Source organism: Galleria mellonella, unplaced genomic scaffold (assembly GCF_026898425.1).
Source record: "Galleria mellonella isolate WM207_F2 unplaced genomic scaffold, CSIRO_AGI_GalMel_v1 utg778, whole genome shotgun sequence".
NCBI lineage: Eukaryota > Metazoa > Arthropoda > Insecta > Lepidoptera > Pyralidae > Galleria > Galleria mellonella.
In genome coordinates this window covers 1,593,778-1,613,048 of record NW_026442150.1, presented here as the reverse complement: position 1 = coordinate 1,613,048, position 19,271 = coordinate 1,593,778, and the positions used below count along the sequence as shown (strand labels likewise).

General features: G+C 38.9%; 1 protein-coding gene across 2 annotated transcripts; it reads right to left on the bottom strand.

The window, feature by feature from the left end:
- Nucleotides 1-362: 362 nt before the first annotated feature.
- Nucleotides 363-18,050, bottom strand: LOC113522345 (zinc finger protein OZF-like). Of its 2 annotated transcripts, XM_052901308.1 has the most exons (9): nucleotides 17,670-18,042; nucleotides 16,443-16,590; nucleotides 9,566-9,697; nucleotides 8,920-9,084; nucleotides 7,204-7,717; nucleotides 5,503-5,605; nucleotides 4,431-4,627; nucleotides 3,843-4,016; nucleotides 363-2,382 (listed from the first exon to the last, which is right to left on the bottom strand). In XM_052901308.1, the coding sequence occupies exons 1-9, from the start codon at nucleotides 17,823-17,825 to the stop codon at nucleotides 2,301-2,303; spliced, it is 1,671 nt and encodes a 556-aa protein (XP_052757268.1). In that variant the 5' UTR covers nucleotides 17,826-18,042; the 3' UTR covers nucleotides 363-2,300. The 2 variants fall into 2 exon arrangements, with proteins under 2 accessions (XP_052757268.1, XP_052757269.1); XM_052901309.1 differs by lacking the exon at nucleotides 9,566-9,697 and having other exon boundaries at nucleotides 17,670-18,050.
- Nucleotides 18,051-19,271: the final 1,221 nt, after the last annotated feature.

Sequence of the window (19,271 nt, the reverse complement as noted above, 5' to 3'; positions counted from 1 at the left end):
TCATTTTTTTTTATACAACAAACAAGCTGACGGCCCACCTGATGGAAAGTGGTAGCCGTCGACTATAGACATGATCAGTACCATGGACATAACAGAGTATACTGTTTCGCCCATGATACCCCCCATGCGTTGCCATTCCTGAGCAATCAGGTGTTATTCCTCCGTACCCAGTAAATTCACGCCATATCCCACCCTTCAAACCGAAACACAGCCATGCAAACACAACTGCTTCACGGTTGAAACACGAATGGGACAGAGGTACCCAAGCAATCGACTTTTGTACAAAGTCTCTCTCTGGTAAATTTGGTTACCTTTTCATTAATTGAAACAGGTTATGGGTGACTGTAAATGAAACTAGATAATGTCTCAATGTAATTTAATAATTCTTATACATTAGTTATATTTAGTGTAATATAAATAATTTATTTATATAATATAAAACATTATATACATTAGATGAGTATTTAATTATTGTATAAATTCAAAATTATATAAGTCGTGAGCCATTTTCAACGCATGGATTTTTTTTTTAATACTGAGCAGCAAAGGAAATATGCTAAATGTGACCATGGCCATGACCAATGTGACATGGTCGACACGTCGACATAACTCAGGTAAATTGTAAAAAGAAAATACCTAAATAATGGCCATAATTCCCGTCCCTTATAAACCATAAACCATGCAATGCAAAAGTCTATAATTAAAATTGTTTTATATAATAAATTTGAAAATATTAAATAAAATAAAATAAATTGTAGTTAATTTTACTTTAAACCTAAAGTACTAAGCCGATTTTGATAAAATTCTGTCTATGAATCCAATCTGTAAGTATATCCTTTCAGATAAAAAAAAGAATTTTCCAAATCGGTTCACAACTGGCGGAGTTATGAGCTCACAAACATAAACAAAAAAAAAATACAACCGAAACGAGAACTCTCTTCTTTTTGAAGTCAGTTGAAAAGTTAATATATTATAGTACATTGGCCAGCGACTGAGGCATTGATGGACGAACGTGCAGATGTGGGCCGAGGCGTTGCCGAGGCACACATACATGAGTCCATCAATGCCTAGTTGTTGCCAAGGCTTGTATAGTACTTTTCTCAAACAATGCGTGGAAATCAAAAACACAATTTTACTTTTTAAGTTCAATGACGAATAACGAATAATAATATTTTTTTACGCGCCATAATATTCCTTTGTTTTTTTTTTCAATAAACAGCTTTCTATTTGCAAGCCAGTTCGAAATTTAAATAAACCCTTTTATTAGTTACCTCCTTGGTAGCCATGTTTAGAAGTAAAAGATTATTTCATTTTTAAATTACAGGACAGATGTATCTGGCCGCCAAACACGACAGATATGGATTTTCATACAACTTTTGCCAGCAGCTGCCCGCATGTATCTGGACAGTACGGCAATATTGATTTATCTCGAAGAAGATTGTCAAAATAATGCTCGCATTTCCAAGCATGTTTGAGAAAAATGTATTTATTAAAATCCTAACACGATGCGTGTGACACTTGACAATTTGGACGTTTTTTTTTTACTAAAAACAAAATTATGTTGAGCGAGATTTTTAAAGTCGAAGTTAATCTAATATAATCATTATACATAACTTTTCAAATGTTTTCCTGAATCCGTAAGTCATGAATTTTTTTTTTCTTCATGATCAAATAATTTGTAGTTCGCAAGTCGAAGTTACCGTTACTGTATTAACACGCAGAGTAGGTATAGTTTTTTTTTTATTGTTTTACTCTATTTTGGTAATGTGTTAGAGAAAAAAAAAGCTTTCATTGGAGCCAATTCTGAGGCGCCAATCCTCTAACTTAACCTAATATTGGATAGAAGGGCTTGTTGTTGAATAATATACCCTACTCTATCAGATCGACCTCCACGCAGTTCCTCCTGGAAACCATCGTGATAGATTTACTATTAAAATCACCAACTGATTTTCTTCATCCTCACCCATCGTCCTTCACTGGTGCCCCGCTCGCGAATACCGATTAGGGTTACCAACTATACTTTTAAATATAAAATTATAAAATAATAATATAAATATAATAAATATATCGTCATAGTCGTAGAATACTGACGGATCTGACAAAGATTACATATAAAGATCCGTCAGTATTCTACGACTATGACGATATAATATATATATATATATATATTTAGAGAAATGGCGCCCCGTAATCAACCACATTATTTCAAATCGAGATCTAGAAATAATTAATTTATATTAAAATTTCTATAATAAAAATACCACAATACGATTTTATATGTCTAAACAGATACGTTAATCTTATCCATACTCTGGATGCTGACTCTTCATATGGCCTTTCAAACTACAATTCTGTATGAACGCCTGGCCGCAAATGTGACATCTGAAAAAACAAAATTTAAACTTTACTAACTAATTAAATGTGGTACAAGTCTGACTTAATGCTATAGGCGTTCTTTTTTTTTTAATGGATGATAATGGAATGGTAACCCCACCCGCGATATCGGTATACACCGGCGAGGCATCAGTGAAGGATGATAGGTGAGGGTGAAGCAGGTCAGTTAGCCCATCGTGACGAATTCAACAAGAATTTTTCAAGATGGTTTCCAGGGGGAACCACGTGGAGGTAGACCTATTAGGCAAATTGCTGGCAATGGGGCTGTCAAACTCCATTGCCAACAATCCCTTTCCCCCCCAATGCTATAGGCGTTCTCTACCAGTCAACGTTTAGTTAGAATGTTAAGAAATACTCGATGGTTTGATTCCTGTCCATCCTAAGGTTGCCTGGAGGAGATCGCTTATTTAGCGATAAGGCCACCCTTAGCTTTATTGTACACAAAAAGGCTATTTTATATATATTTATATGTATATATGGAAAGGATAAGCTGGACAGAAAAACTAGTGAGGAATGAGGAAATCCTAAAAAGAGCGAACGAGAAAAGAACATCAATTAAAATAATAGAGAATAGAAGAGGCAAAATGCTGGGCCGCCTTATACGACATGATGATTTTTTAAGAGCATAGTAGAAGGAAAAATAGAGGGCAAAAGAGGAAGAGGAAGACCGAGGAGTAACTACATGGGACAGATAAAAGAAACACTAGGTGACATGTCGTATAGGGAGGTCAGGAATATGGCCTGGGATAGAGCTGGCTGGAGGAAGATGCGTGAATTAGTTGCACCGACAAGAGGAAACTCTTAAATGAAAAGAAAGAAGTATATATATACCAGTGAGAGGTGACAGGTGAGGGTAAAAAGGTAGGTCAGTTAGCCCATCGTGACGAATACACCTGGAATTCAGCACGACGCTTTCCATGGAGGACCACGTGGAGGTAGACCTGACAGGGTATATTGCTAGCAATGGGACTGATAGGCCGCATTACTAACAATCCCTTCCCCCCAATTACTAATATTTAATAAACAAAATGCATTCACTCATCAGTCCCTAAAAGGAGCACCCGTTCACGAGTATGACGGGTGGCTAATGAAAGATTGTAAATAGGCATGTCGTGGCGGCCTTTAATTGAGGCAGCATTTTATAATGTAAACTTATTATAATGTATTTTAAATAGATTCACCAGAGGGAGACTTTGTACAAAAGTCGATTGCTTGGGCACCTCTGTCCCATTCGTGTTTCAACCGTGAAGCAGTTGCGTTTGCATGGCTGTGTTTCGGTTTGAAAGGTGGGATATGGCGTGAATTTACTGGGTACAGAGGAATAACACCTGAGTCCTCAGGAATGGCAATGCATGGGGTGTATCATGGGTGAAACAGTATACTCTGTTATGTCCATGGTACTGCTTATGTCTATAGGCGACGGTTACCACTTTCAATTAAAATCATACCTGTATCTCCGATCGTTTGTGTGTATCCTCATATGGTCCTTCAGGGTCTTGAGCCTGGGGTACGACTTCTCGCACACTTTACACTTGTAATTTCTCTCGCCCGTGTGTGTGGGCATGTGGTTATTCAAGGCGAAACGCGTGAAGAACTTCTGGCCACAACACTGGCATTCGTATCTGTAAAACCAAACACATATATATATATATATATATATATATATATATATATATATATATATATATATATATATATATATATATATTGGTATATCGGGTATATATATATGTATATATATATTGGTATATTGGTATATATATATATATATATATATAATAGGGTATATTGGGGGGGAGGGATTGTTAGTAAAGGAAAGTAAAGGCTCTATTGCTAGCAATATACCCAACCAGGTATCATCCCTCACTGGCGCCTCCGCAGCTGTGCTGCTGGCCTTTTAAAAACGAATATGCTCTTTTCTTGAAGGTTATGATGTCGTATCGGTTCGGAAATACGTTTCCGCAAACCACGTCGTCTCAATACTACCAGCAGCAAGATTCTGCTACTTTTCGAAGACTATGAAGAGAAGTAGGTACCTGTAATCCTTCAGGTGGTCCTTCCGCCGGTGTATGGTCAGCGTGCGACGCGTGTCGCATACTTTGTCGCACATGCTGCACGGGAAACTCAGAGGCTCCTCCCCATGCACTTCCACCAGGTGCTTCAGCTTCTGCGGGTACGACATCAGCTTCATGTCGCACTTAGGGCAATATACCCTGCCCCTCTTGTTGTGTACCTTCGGATGAATATATACAGGTTGGTATTTATTTATTTATATACTAGCGGTCCGTCCCGGCTTCGCACGGGTGGACATTTTTACAACATTTTAATAAGTGGTTATTGTGACATAACGATAATAGTTGGACATATAGTGTCGCTAAGTTTTTTGCAGTTATTGATATTTTCTTCAATATTGTAGAACATACTTTTGTTCTATCACCAATAGTTTCCGCAGCGCACGCGACCAAAGATATTTTATAGCATTTTTTTTACACCACGAGTTACGTTAATAAAGTTTTAGTTAAGATTCCTAATCTTCTCTAGCAATAAATATAGCATATGTTACTCAGGGTGAATGTAGCTTTCTAATCGTGAAAGAATTTTTGAAATCGGCAAAGTAGTTTTTGAGTTTATTCATTACAAATATACCTGTTTTCATCCTCATCTATCACCCTTCACTGGTGCTCCGCCAGCGTATCCCGTTAGCGCAGGCGGGGTTACAACCCATTATATATATATATATATATATATATATAGCTTAAAACTATAATAAGAATTAAATATATATGACAACTGTAAGCCAATTAGAAGCCACCACATAATATCCTATCAGCCTTTAACCGTCCACTGCTGAACATAAGCCTCCCCCTTAGGGGTTTTTTTTTGATGGGCGAAAATGGTATGGTATCCATCATGATGAGTTCATCAGGAATTAACCATGATAGTTTCCAGAGAGAACCGCGAGGATGTCGACCTGGTTGGGTATATTGCTAGCAATGGGATTCTCAGTCTCCATTACTAACAATCCCTTTCCTTTTAGTTTTAATTACTTTTAATTACTGGCACAGGCATTGGCCTCCAACTTCCAGGGCGGCGAGACACTGTACATACCCTGTCTATATGTAGGTCCCTGTTGTACTGCGCTTTGAATATCTTCCCGCAGGTCTCGCACGGGAAATCGCCAACGTCGTGACGCTGCTGGTGCATCACGAACCTGAAATATAGGGGGAGGGGGGGGGGAAGGGATTATTAGTAATGCGGACTAACAGTCCCATTGCGGGGGCAAAGGGATTGTTAGTAATGGGGTCAAATAGCCCTATTACTAGCAATAGGGTATATTGCTATTGCTAGCAATATATCCTGTCAGGTCGACCTCCACGTGGTTCCCCCTGGAAACCATCGTGAACAATTCTTGTTGAATTCGTCACGATGGGCTAACTGACCTGCTTCATCCTCATCTATCATCCTTCACTGGTGCCCCGCCGGTGTATACCGATAGCGCGGGTGGGGTTACCATTCCATTATCATCCATTAAAAAAAAAGTCCCATTGCTAGAAATATGCCTTATAACCCCCTTGGAAATCATCGTGCTGAAGTTTTTTTTACAACACAGGGGGCAGACGAGCATGCGGCTCACTAGATGGTAAGTGACTACCGCCGCCCATGATCACTCGCAACACCTACGGCATTGCAGGTGTGCTGCCGGCCTTTTAAAAAGGAATATGCTCTTGTCTTGTAGGTTACGATGTCGTATCGGTTCGGAAATACTGCTGCTGGAAGTTGATTCCAAAGTATGGTTGTGCATGGGAGAAAGTGCTTTGAAAGAATTCCAAGTGTATTCATCACGATGGGCTAACTGACCTGCCTTTTCATCCTCACCTATCATTCCTCACTGGTGCCCCGCCAGCGTATACTGTTAACGCAGGAGGGGTCACTATTTCATTTTCTTCCATTAAAAAACCACACCATTGAGAGTCAAGGTGAGGCGCTCGCTGTCAGTCTTGATATTGCAAAGGCATCTGACCGGGTCTGGCATCGGGGTCTTCTATCGAAATTGCCCTACTATGGACTTCCCGACTGCCTCTGTAAATGGGTCGCCAGTTTTTTGTCTGACAGATGCATAGAAACCGTTGTAGATGGTTGCTGCTCCGATAGCATGGATATTAACGCTGGCGTCCTGCAGGGCTCTGTGCTGTCCCCAACGCTGTTTCTGCTGCATATTAATGATATGTTAACCTTTGGTAGCATTCATTGTTATGCGTATGACAGCACTGGGGATGCCCATTATACGGGTCGTACCAATGTCCCTCTTTCCATCGTGGAGAACAATCATTACCGACAAGTCAACAATCCCCCCCTCCACCACTGTGTTTTGGTTTGAAGGGTGGAATATGGCAGTGAATTTATAGGGTACAGAGGAATAACATTTGAGTCCTCAGAAATGGCAATGCAAGAAGGGATGGCCACTCTATACCAGAGGGAGACTTTGTACAAAAGTCAATTGCTTGGGTACCTCTGTCCCATTCGTGTTTCAACCGTGAAGCAGTTGTGTTTGCATGGCTGTGTTTCGCTTTGAAGTGAATAATACGTCAGTGAATTTACAGGGTACAGAGCAATAACACCTGAGTCCTTAAGAATGGCAACGCATGGGGGATATCATGGGTGAAACAGTATACTCTGTTATGTGCATGCTACTGCTCATGTCTACAGGCGACGGTTACCACTTTACATCAGATGGGCCGTCAGCATGTTTGCCATTCTAAGTTGTATAAAACAAAATACTCAACAGGCAAATAAAACAACCCAACTCACCTGGCTTTGTCCACGAAGCCCAAACCGCATGTTTCACATACATAATTACTGAAATGTTCGTTCATATGTTTGTTTAACGCGTGGAAATAAGGGAACAGAACGTCACATAGGGCACACTTCATTTCGTGTTTCGTTAAACGGAACGGCAGTATCGAATCTTTATGGTTGTAATAATACTTCTTTCTGTGCACACTAGTGATGTGCTTCTTGAAATCCTCCAGATTGTCGATTGACGCGCCGCACAATCGACAATCGATCCTTGTCAAGTCGAGCTTTATCACGTTCTTCGTCTCTGTCACTTTGAACTTCTTCGGATGGTGCGCGTTCTCTGTGTGCTCGCGCAGAAGGAGGGGATCCTGGAAGTTCTGGCCGCAGTAGTAGCACAGGAGGTGGTTGTGACGGCATTTGAAGGGGCACACGTACGAGAACTCCACTATAGTCAGGATGTTGGTCTCCCTGATGTAGGCGGGGTCGCGCTCACGCATCATCTGCTGCAGTTTGGACATCGGCAACTCTGGAAATATCATCGTATCTATTGTTAACTGTCCAATGCTGAACATACCCCTTTTCCATGAAGGGAGGTATTGGCAGTAGTCGCCACGTTTGGCGAGCGGGTTGGCAACCGCAGTTAGGATTTACTGATGTCTTAGGAGGGACGCTGCTGTTCATCCCTCGATCATTAAGTTCCCTTAGTCGCCTCTTACGACACCCACGGGAAAAGAAGGGGTGGTCCACTCTATGCCGAGACCATACGGCCATATAGAAATCTGGAATCAACAAATTGATCCGGAAACAGTCTGCTTAAAGTCAACTTTTTTTTTTATACAATTTAAATACAAGCTGACGGCCCGCCTGATGGAAAGCTAACCGTCACCTGTAGACATGAACAGCACCATGCACATAACAAAATGCCTCCATACCCTGTAATTTCACTACCTTCCCTAAGGGAAAGGGATTGGTAAAAATGCATAATATCAGTCGAATTACCAGCAATACCTAGTCAGGCCAACCTCCACATGGGCCCTACTGGAAACCATTAGGCTGCATTCCAAGTATATTATATTATATACTAATTTAATTTTGTCTAGTTCGTTTAAAAATTGCCCCAATATTGTACACCGCTGTACCCGCTGACACTGATGCTCCTTTCCACTTTGGCTGTTGCTGGAAGAGAACTCTATCAGAGTTAAGCTCGCCTCTGTACATTTGTTTACCTCTGTCATATTCTTATAACTGACGTGTACAAAAAAGTATTAAATAAATAAATATATTCATTTCAATGGGCTAACTGACCTGCCTTTTCATTCCCACCTATCATATCTCACTGGTGCCCCGCCAGCGTATACCAGAGATGAGCCCACCCTTGCTAAGTTTTTTTTTATACAACTTAGCAATGGCAAACAAGCTGACGGCCCACCTGATGGAAAGTGGTAACCGTCGCCTATAGACATGAGCAGTACCACGGACATAACAGAATATACTGTTTCGCCCATGATACCCCCCCATGCGTTACCATTCCTGTGGACTCAGATGTTATTCCTCTGTACCCAGTAAATTCACGCCATATCCCACCCTTCAAACCGAAACACAGCCATGCAAACACGGCTGCTTCACGGTTGAAACACGAATGGGACAGAGATACCCAAGCAATCGAGTTTTGTGCAAAGTCTCCCTCTGGTTATCAAACTAATCACTGTATCTTTACTTTTTACTCACTCTTCATCATCAGGGGCGAAGGTCGCACGCCATTCGGCCGCTTCAGTTCCAACCTCTTCAAGCCACCCGTACTCTTCTTAGCGCACCGCTGGTGAGACAGCGGCATATCGTCCGAGTTGGTGTCCTCATTGCACGTTTCTGACTTGACCAATTCGTCATCTTGATCTGAATGTATGACAATTTTAAATTACATAACAGTGCAGTAGTTGTATGGTCAAATTAAATTCACAATAAATAAACACAGGGGGAAAGGGATTGTTAGTAATGGAGACTGAGAATCCCATTGCTAGCAATATACCCAACCAGGTCGACCTCCTCGCGGTTCCCCCTGGAAACTATCATGGTTAATTCCTGATGAATTCATCATGATGGGCTAACTGGCCTGTTTTCGTTCTCACCTATCACCCTTCACTGGTGCACCGCCAGCGTATCCTGTTAGCGCAGGCGGGGTTACCATACCATTATATATATATATATATATATATATATATATATATATATATATATATATATATATATATATATATATATATATATATATATACTTATACATATCAATTACTAAATACTGTAGACAGATCACTGAATACGGTATCAAATTACGGTAGTCTTTCTACATAATAAGCAAAATAAGCGACATACTAACAGTCGGCGGCGGCGTCCGCTAGTGCGTCCCCACTCACGGAAGCTGTATCGCTGTTCCGCTCCTGGGGTTCTGTCTTCACCGCGTCCACCTCCACTTTGGGTATACATACTACTGAGTCGTCCATTCGACGATCTATAATAAATATTATATACTAATGCCAGAAATTTATTTTATTTATTGTAAATTTCTTTTTTTTTTATACAACTTAAAATGGCAAACAAGCTGACGGCCCACCTGATGGGAAGTGGTAACCGTCGCCTATAGACATGAGCTGTACCATGGACATAACAGAGTATACTGTTTCGCCCATGATACCCCCTATGCGTTGCCATTTCTGAGGACTCAGATGTTATTCCTCTGTACCCAGTAAATTCACACCATATCCCACCCTTCAAACCGAAACACAGCCATGCAAACACAACTGCTTCACGGTAGAAACACGAATGAGACAGAGGTAGCCAAGCAAACAACTTTTGTACAAACTCTCCCTCTTGTAAATAGACAGTTAACATGCATAAGTGACAATAAAACATGAAATTCACCTCAAAATTTTACAACAAAGGGCTTTTTTTTAATGGGTAATAATAAAATGGTATACCCTGCTTGAGATATCGGCTGCTACTAATGATGGGGCACCAATGAGAGATGATATTTGAGGATGAAGAAAGTTAGCGCATAGAGATGATTGTTGGAAAACCACATGGAGATCGACCTGATAGGGTATATTGCTAGCAATGGGGCTGTAAGATCTCCATTACTAACAATCTTTTTATCCTAAAATGGCCTTAGTATGAAGAATTGGAAGACTTCTGGGGCCCATGATGTTATCAGAGATGTCAGCTTTCACAAAAGTATGTTTTTTTTTAAGAGGTCAGGCCTCCATAGTCATTTTTTTTTATGCAACTTAGAACTTAGAATGGTAAACAAGCTGACAGCCTACCTGACAGAAAGTGATAACTGTCACCTATAAATATAAGCAGGGATCTGTCACTTGAAGGTGTTAGTGAATACACGTTTTTTGTTGGAATCTTTATTATTTAGTGTTATATTGTGTTGAGAATCCTTATATTTATTTCATTTTGTCCTGTGTTTGTCCTATATTCTTAGTGGTGTGTGGTAAGTAGTTTCTTATGTGTATATTCGCTCCACCTCCGTAATTATGGAGGTGAGCGGTGATGAGGATCCTCCCGATATAGGAGGTATACCTATAGAACCTATCGATGATGGCTTGGAGCCCTCTCAATCCCTGGTAGGTAATACAAGGAAAAGACGAGCGTCTTTGGATCTTGACAATAGGGATGGGAAAAAAACTAATCCACCCTCAGAATCAATACAATTTGTTTACACCAGACCAGGTTTTGAGAGTGACTCAAAAGCAAAGTATAATCCCCAGGATGCGGCTCCTTATTCCGTACATGTAACAAGAATAGAACCCGATGTTTCAACTGGATTATCAATAAAACTATTAAGATTTGCGCAGTTCTTACACAAAAATAAAATCACAGGAATCAGGAAGGGGGGTATCAAAGCATTAGGTCGTAATAGGATATCTGTTGAATTTAAAAATCATTTAGAAGCCAACAATTTTGTTGAAAATCCACTCCTTACAGATAATAAATACTCTGTTAGCATCCCAAGATTCCAAATCTCCCGAATGGGGGTTGTTCGTAATATACCTAATGACTGGTCCCTTGAGGAACTGGTCCAAAATATCGATACTCCTCCTAATTGTGGACAAGTGATAAGAGCTAGACGATTAAATGTCAAATCTCATAAACCGGACAACTCAGTCACTTGGATACCCTCATCTTCAGTTGTATTGACTTTTGAAGGGCAGGTTCTTCCAGAAAAAGTTTATTGTTTTGATACCTCTCTCCCGGTTCTGCTATATAGGTTACCTCTTATTCAATGCAGAAATTGCTGTAGGTTTGGCCATATTCGCACTCAGTGTCGATCTAAACCTAGATGTTATTATTGTGGTGCTCAACATGCAGGTGATGCATGCGATAAAAGTAAGGAACAACCACATTGCATACTCTGTGACAGTGATAATCATGCAGCTACAGAGTCGGTGTGTCCCGAACATGCAAGACAAAAAAGTATAAAAATTGTAATGGCTGAAGAAAATATAAGCCACATGGAGGCATCTGTCCGATTTCCTTCTGTAAAGCGGTCATATGCTGATGTAACATCGACTCAACAAAATTTACACCAACCTCAAACCTCTCATCCTCTAAACTATCAATTCTCAGTTACATCATCTCCATCCTCATCACCCAGAAAATCATATCGTGAAACAGTCCTTTTAACTCCCCGACCTCGTCCCCCCATGGGTAAATCGTATGACATATCTGCACATAATAATATTACTCAGACACCCAAATCCTCTCAACCTAATGGTTGTGCTGCTATAGGCCAACAAAAATATGAGGAAACAACTCCTCTCCCTACCCCAAATGACAATCTTGTGGAACTTCTTGTTTGTACCCTCATTAACATTATATCAAAATTTTCAGATGCATTACCGAACAATGTCCAACAATTACTGCAGCTCCTCCTCTCCTCCTTCTTAAAAAATGACCCTAAACCTCCTACAATGGAATACTAGGAGTATCTTAAATAAAAAACATGATCTTATATATTTACTCAATAAATTTAAACCAGTGGCATTTGCCATCTCGGAGACATGGTTAAGACCTGGCACTACATTCAGAGTGCCTGGCTACTCATGTCTCCGGGATGACAGAGCCGACGGATGGGCGGGTTCCGCTCTTCTGGTTACAAAATCTACTACATTCTCCCAAATCCCCATCCCCTCACACAGTCCAGAATTTCAAATAGTAGCAGTTAAAACCTTTGGTATTACCTTAGTCTCTATTTATATCCCTCATCCAAATCAATCGATACTCTCTGAGCTTCAGTCACTCCTATCGACTCTCTGTCCTCCTTTTATTATCATGGGAGATTTTAACTGCCATCACACATTATGGGGCTCACAATCCACTGACACAGTTTCCACATACTTGTTAGATCTACTCGACGACATTGACCTCTGCGTGCTGAATGATGGATCTAGTACCCGTAGAGTATCCCCTCTTCAAAACCCCAGCTGTCCTGATTTAACACTTGCATCCCCTACCCTAGTCACTAAACTTACATGGCAAGTCCTACCTAATTCATATGGTAGTGACCATCTTCCTCTCTTAATTACATTCTATAATACTTATTCCAAACCTACGTCTGTCCCCAGTCCACTTCTAAAATATAAAACAGATAAAGCTGATTGGCATAAATTCTCCAGTCTTTTAGAAAATAAATTTTGTTCCCTCCCTGCCATAAGTATAAATAATTTTCAGGAAACCTACAATAATTTTGTTACTTTTTTAACATCAGCAGCTAATGATTCGATCCCCCTTAAAAATTCTACTCTTAACAAAATCCCTTCCCCCCTTGGTGGGACTCTGAGTGTACAAATAGTGTCAAGCTGCGAAAAGAGGCTGAAAGAACTTATTTATCAAACTTGACGATGGATAATTACCTCTCCTATCGTAAGATAGCTGCTCGCACAAAGAGACTACTCTCCAAGAAAAAATCTTCAGGATGGCATAGGTTTTGTGAATCCTTATCTCCAAGAGCCTCCCCCTCTCTTGTATGGAATAAAATCAATTCATTTCGCAATGGAACTATTAATCATAATTTAACATCGAATGATCCCTCGTTATGGGTAGATGCTTTTTTTGATAGGCTTGCTCCACCTTTTGTCCCCTCAGAAGATTCCCTTCCTTATGCAACTCCTCCAACTTCTAGTGGTGACAGAATGGATGAACCATTCTCGTTACCAGAATTGATTTGCGCCCTTGATCATCTCCATGACTCCTCTCCAGGAATTGACGGCATCCCATATTCTTTTATATGTAATCTACCCATGTCAGGTAAAAAATACTTTCTGGATATTATTAATTGTGTCTTCTTATCTGGAATAGTACCTGAATCTTGGAAATCCCAAATTATAGTTCCCATCTTAAAACCCCAAAAAGATCCTAACGATCCAAATTCTTACAGACCGATTGCCCTATCTTCGGCCTTGGCAAAAATTCTAGAAATTCTTATTAAACATAGACTTGAATGGATTTTAGAAAGTAAAGGTTTATTATCCAAATTACAATTTGGATTTAGACGTGGCATGGGTACTACAGATAGCCTTAGTGTCCTTATTTCGGAAATACGCCTTGCTTTCTCCTGCAATGAACACCTCATAGGAATTTTCCTTGATATCTCGTCTGCGTATGACAATGTCCAGCTTCCAATACTCAGGCAAAAGCTGCAAAATCTGAGTATTCCTGTGAGACTGACTACTATCATATGTAATCTCTTAATGGCTAGATCGATTTCCTTGCGTGTTAATGGCTCTCTTTTTCCTTCAAGACTGGTCTGGAAAGGTCTCCCACAGGGCTCTGTCCTTAGTCCCCTTTTATATAATATCTATACATCTGACCTTGAATCCTCCGTTACTTGTTTCTGCAAAATCCTACAATATGCGGATGACATTGCTATGTATATCGCCTCAGATTCCTTTTCTGACTCCTCTTCCCGCCTAAATTCCGCGTTATATTACCTCAATCAGTGGCTAGATGATCATGGGCTAACACTTTCTATTCCAAAGTGCTCAGCGGTCGTTTTTAGCCGCAAGAGACAAATCCCCGTTATTGAACTCTCTCTAAATAACGAACCTATCTTAGTACAAGATAAAGTAAAATTTTTGGGTGTTATCCTAGACTCAAAATTAACAGGCCTGCATCATTTAAGCTACGTAGTAAATAAATGCGAAAGTAGTATTAATATCTTAAAAGCCCTTTCTGGTGTACGTTGGGGTTCTCATCCATATAGCCAAAAACTCTTATATAATGCTATTATTCGAAGTCACTTTGACTATGGCTCATTTCTGTTAGAACCTTGCAACAAAATTGCTCTAGCTAAATTTGACAGAGTTCAAACTAGGTGCTTACGTATAATTATTGGTGCAATGAAGTCATCTCCAGCAAACGCTCTGCAAGTCGAATGTCTAGATCCCCCTCTCCATCTACGTAGACAATATCTCTCAGACCGCTTTTACCTCAATATTGCCCAATATAACTCCCATCCTCTCCTTCCTATCTTAGAGTCTCTCTCAGAACAAATAAACCTATCAAGTTACTGGACCCATAAAGAACCCCCTCCCATCCTTAAGAGCTTTACCAAGTACAAAAACCCGATCTCACTTATTAAAAAAATAGACCGTAACCCTCTTTTCGAATTTGATTATGATTCTCTAATTTATCGTCCTAATGTAATTCTAGATTTTGGATTAGTAAAACATTCACCTTTTGCTAATCAAAAGTTTAACGCTATTGTCGCGGAAACATGGCACGACTGGCTTCTGATGTTTACAGATGCTTCTAAAACCGACAAATCAGATCATGTTGGAGCCGCTGTATGGATTCCAAAATATAACGTTGTCCTCAACTTCAAATGTTCTCCTTCATCCTCAACATTTACTGGTGAATCTATAGCTATTATGGAAGCAGTGTCCTATGTAGAAACACATAAATTAAACAATACCCTCATTCTTTCGGACTCCCTAAGCTGTTTACAAGATATTTTAAAACTACCTTTTAAATCCAAAGAAAACTTTTACATAACTTTGCAAACTAAACAAATTTTACATAGGTGCTACAAGTCCGGTATTAATGTTACCCTTGCGTGGATTCCTAGTCATTCAGGAATTATTGGGAATGAAACAGCAGACTCTTGGGCCAAAAATGCTATCCAACATGGTAATAATTACAATTTTTATTTCACTCGAGATCTACGTTGTCAGGCTAAACCACACATGTTAGAGGCTTGGGATAACTTGTGGCAAAAAACTAGACAATCTAAAGGCAAGTATTATGGTAATATCCAGCCCTTCATCCCTATAAAACCATGGTTTGCTACTCAACGAAACTTAGATAAGTGGGTTACATCAGTTATATGCCGCCTACGTTTGGGACATGTCTGCACACCCGTATTTTTATACAAAATCCGAATCCAAGATCACTCTCTGTGCGAATGTGGCTTAGCGGAAGGAACGTTAGAGCACCTATTTTTTGAATGCCCCAAATTGACCCTTCCCCTCTATGACCTGTTGCCTCGTACCTTTCCACGTCCTGTAAATATTCCATTCCTTCTTACCTTAGTCCACTCTCCTTTGGTTAAGGTACTGGCCAAATTTATATGTACTAATAATATAAAAATTTAAAATATAAGTATATGTCACACTTTACACTTCTCGTCTTTTCATTCCTTCCGCGTATTGTCTTTGCTATAATACACTCATACACACATATCATATTAAATTTATTTTTCCTTTGCATGTATATAACATATTTTGTGTTGTCCTCCTTTCCAGAGAACTCAACTGAACGATTTATCTTCATTACTGAAAAATGTCATAATATAAAATTCACGGAGTCTTCTCTAACCCTGACATTGGCAAAAAATCACCGTTGCTTCTACGGTGGAAGCCATATTTTAAAAAAGAAGAAGAAGAAAATATAAGCAGTACCATGGATATAAAAGAGTATACTGTTTCCCTCATGATACCCCGCATGAGGTGCCATTCCTGAGGACTCAGGTGTTATTCCTCTGTACCCTGTAAATTCACTATCATATCCCACTCTTCAAAGCGAAACACAGCCATGCAAACACTCACGATAGAAACACAAATGAGACAGAGGTGTCCAAGCAAACAACTTTTGTACAAAGTCACCCCCTCTGGTAAAATAACAGCTATCTCAAATATTCTATTACTTTCTGCTTCTAGAGCCACATGAGAAAATAAAAAAAATAAGTAGCACACCTTCATTCTCAGCATCATACATCCTCATTTGCAGGAAAGCCTCCTCGCATTGTAGAACTTGCTGACGAAAACTGAGTGCCTCCCGCAGCCGCAGTACACATGTGGCACACACCAACCTCTCAGATGGCTTCCCATCTAAATGGGACAACTGTAATTAGATATTGAATTAATTATATTGTTAATTAATGAAACTTAATATAATTAAGGTAAATGTTACTGAAATGAAATATAATGTTTATTTGCTTTAAAAAAACCATTTGATATTTTAAAGTCCATGTGACAGAACTTTTTGGTCTCTTGTTTAATTGCCTTAAAATTGTAGGTGTGCAAATCAATTTTTATTGTTTAAATAAGGATACAAATTAAAGTTTGTGATTATTAAGTGTAATTGTAGGATGAAATAATTATTTTTACTTTATTTATTCATTAAATTTAAATACATTTACATGTTGAAACTTCACCAAAGACTAAGTGTGGTTGTCAATCGCCCTGTCAAGAGTGGCAAATACTGGCAAAACCCCCTTGTGATCCTTAACAGGCTGTTTAGCAGTAGACAGATAATAGCTGATTTTGATGATGATGATGATGATGATGATATGTTGGAACAATTATTTAAAATTGAAATAATTAATTTTTAATTATTTCGGGGAAACAGTAAAGAGTATTTATCCATATAATAATTAACATATTTTAATTAAATATAAAATAATTTAACTTGAGTAACAAATAATTAAAAATAATCCAACGCGGAAATGCCGCAAGTGTCATGGGGACCTTTGGGTCGGGTACGGATCATGAGTGGGACTGATTGTTGGATTTTTTTTTGTGATTCTGTGAAATATATTAGTTTTATGAGTATTGTAATTTGCGAAATGAATATTAATAAATATTAAAAATAATAATTCAAATTATTTAATAATATGTGTAAATATATTTAAATGTAAAAGATTAACTGCCGACTAAAGGGTAAATTATTTAATTTTTTAATTTATAAACATAATTTTTTTTTTTCTATGGATGAAATTGTAACTTCACCTTCACTTTTGACATACACATGTGGAATACCAGTGAGAGATGTGGTGGCAGTGACAGTGGCATCATAACAAACATATTAAAAATTAGGTCTCCCTGATAAACCACAACGCTAGCATAAGGTCTAGTATTCTATAGTGACAATCCCCTTTCGGCCGTAAAAGAAAATTTGTTAACGATGCAAATTTCTCTCACCAATAACCCGAAGCAGTCCATCATCATGTCAGAATACACTTCCTTTTTGCCGTTACTCTCATACTCCAAGTTGAGTACACGACACCTCTTCATGGTGCCACAACATCGACACAAGCCGGGGTCGTATATTGGGCCTTTGCCCTTTATAGCGCTCATTTTAATATTTCAATTTACTCACAATAACATCTAAATGCATAATGTGTTATGTTTATGACATAGAAAATTTTTCATTTTCAGAAATTAATTATAAAATATAGCAGGAAAGTGAAACAATGCAAGTAAAAGTCGTAAATCCCAGGTAAATAAATCAATTTTGACAATAATTGACAACTAAATGTCAGTATTATATGACAGAGTACTTGAAAACTATGTCTTGACATCGCAGTATTTTATATACCGTTTAGCAACTAAGAAGCAGTCGTGCTACGTAATACCATTCTTTCACATTTAGCAATTTTTCGCGAAGTAGTTATTAAAATTTTTATTGAAATGGCAACATTATGTCGAATACAGTGACCTCTTGTATGCGATAGAAATAACAAGTGATTTAATGGTAGCTACTTAATACTAGATGGCAGTAAACGAATAAAATTTGTCTAATATGAAGTTATATACTTTTAATATATATCGTTGAGTATTTGGATATGACATTTATTATTATGTTAATTTATATTAATTGGTAATTCCAATCCTGCAACTCTCAGCCGTTGTTCTTTGTACGCACCCCAACGCTGCATGCGATTGCGCGCTTGTCGACTACTATCGGCACCGCCGGTTCGCACCTGTACTGCTCAGTTTGCTTCCACTTATTAGGCTATTTCTTTGCTCAATTCTCTGATTGCTCAGCAGCCAGATGTTGATACATTTAATGACAAAATAGATATATTTTTAAAATGTAGTACAAAATTTGTAAGTTTGTAAAATAAACCTATGGCTATAAATTTATAAATAATAAATAAATAGTATTCTATGGATGCCTGCAACAGCATAAAGTGTCACACGCTTTACCGACGTCGAAAAAACCATACTGCGGTCTCCAGGAAAAACCGGTAGTTCATTGCACAAGCTGAGCGTTTGTGGGAGGAAACTCCTCTGAAATCACACTGTACGTGACCATTTGGGTTCTGGCGCGAGAGAATTAATTTCGCTGTTGATAGCGAGCGGTGCGATGATTCTTTTTTTATACAACTTTACATAAAATAAATAAATATTTTCACTTTGGTAGAATATAAAGCTTTATTTAATTATATAAATAATATAATATATAGGTACACAACTCTCTCTAACATAACTGTTTAGTTAGTCACTTTTGTAAAATTTTATCCATATTGGTACCCGCGCTATTGGTATACACCGGCGGGGCACCAGTGAAGGATGATAGGTGAGGATGAAGCAGGTCAGTTAGTCCATCGTGACGAATTCAACAAGAAGAAGAAATTCTGGACCGCCTAGCGGTATGAAATATACTTTACAGCCTAGACTTGTTGAGAGGAAAATGATTTTTAGTGATGGAGGTTGACAGCCCCATTGCTAGCAATATACCCTATCAGGTCGACCCCCACGTGATTCCTTCTGACCTGCATTCATCCGTATGTCATTTCA

Coding starts and splice junctions, on each gene's coding strand:
- LOC113522345 (XM_052901308.1), bottom strand. CDS start 17,825: ATGAGCGCTATAAAGGGCAAAGGCCCAATATACGACCCCGGCTTGTGT. Junction 9,698..16,442: donor GTATGATGCTGAGAATGAAG/GTGTGCTACTTA, acceptor TATTTATTATAG/ATCGTCGAATGGACGACTCA. Junction 9,085..9,565: donor AGCGGACGCCGCCGCCGACT/GTTAGTATGTCG, acceptor TCATACATTCAG/ATCAAGATGACGAATTGGTC.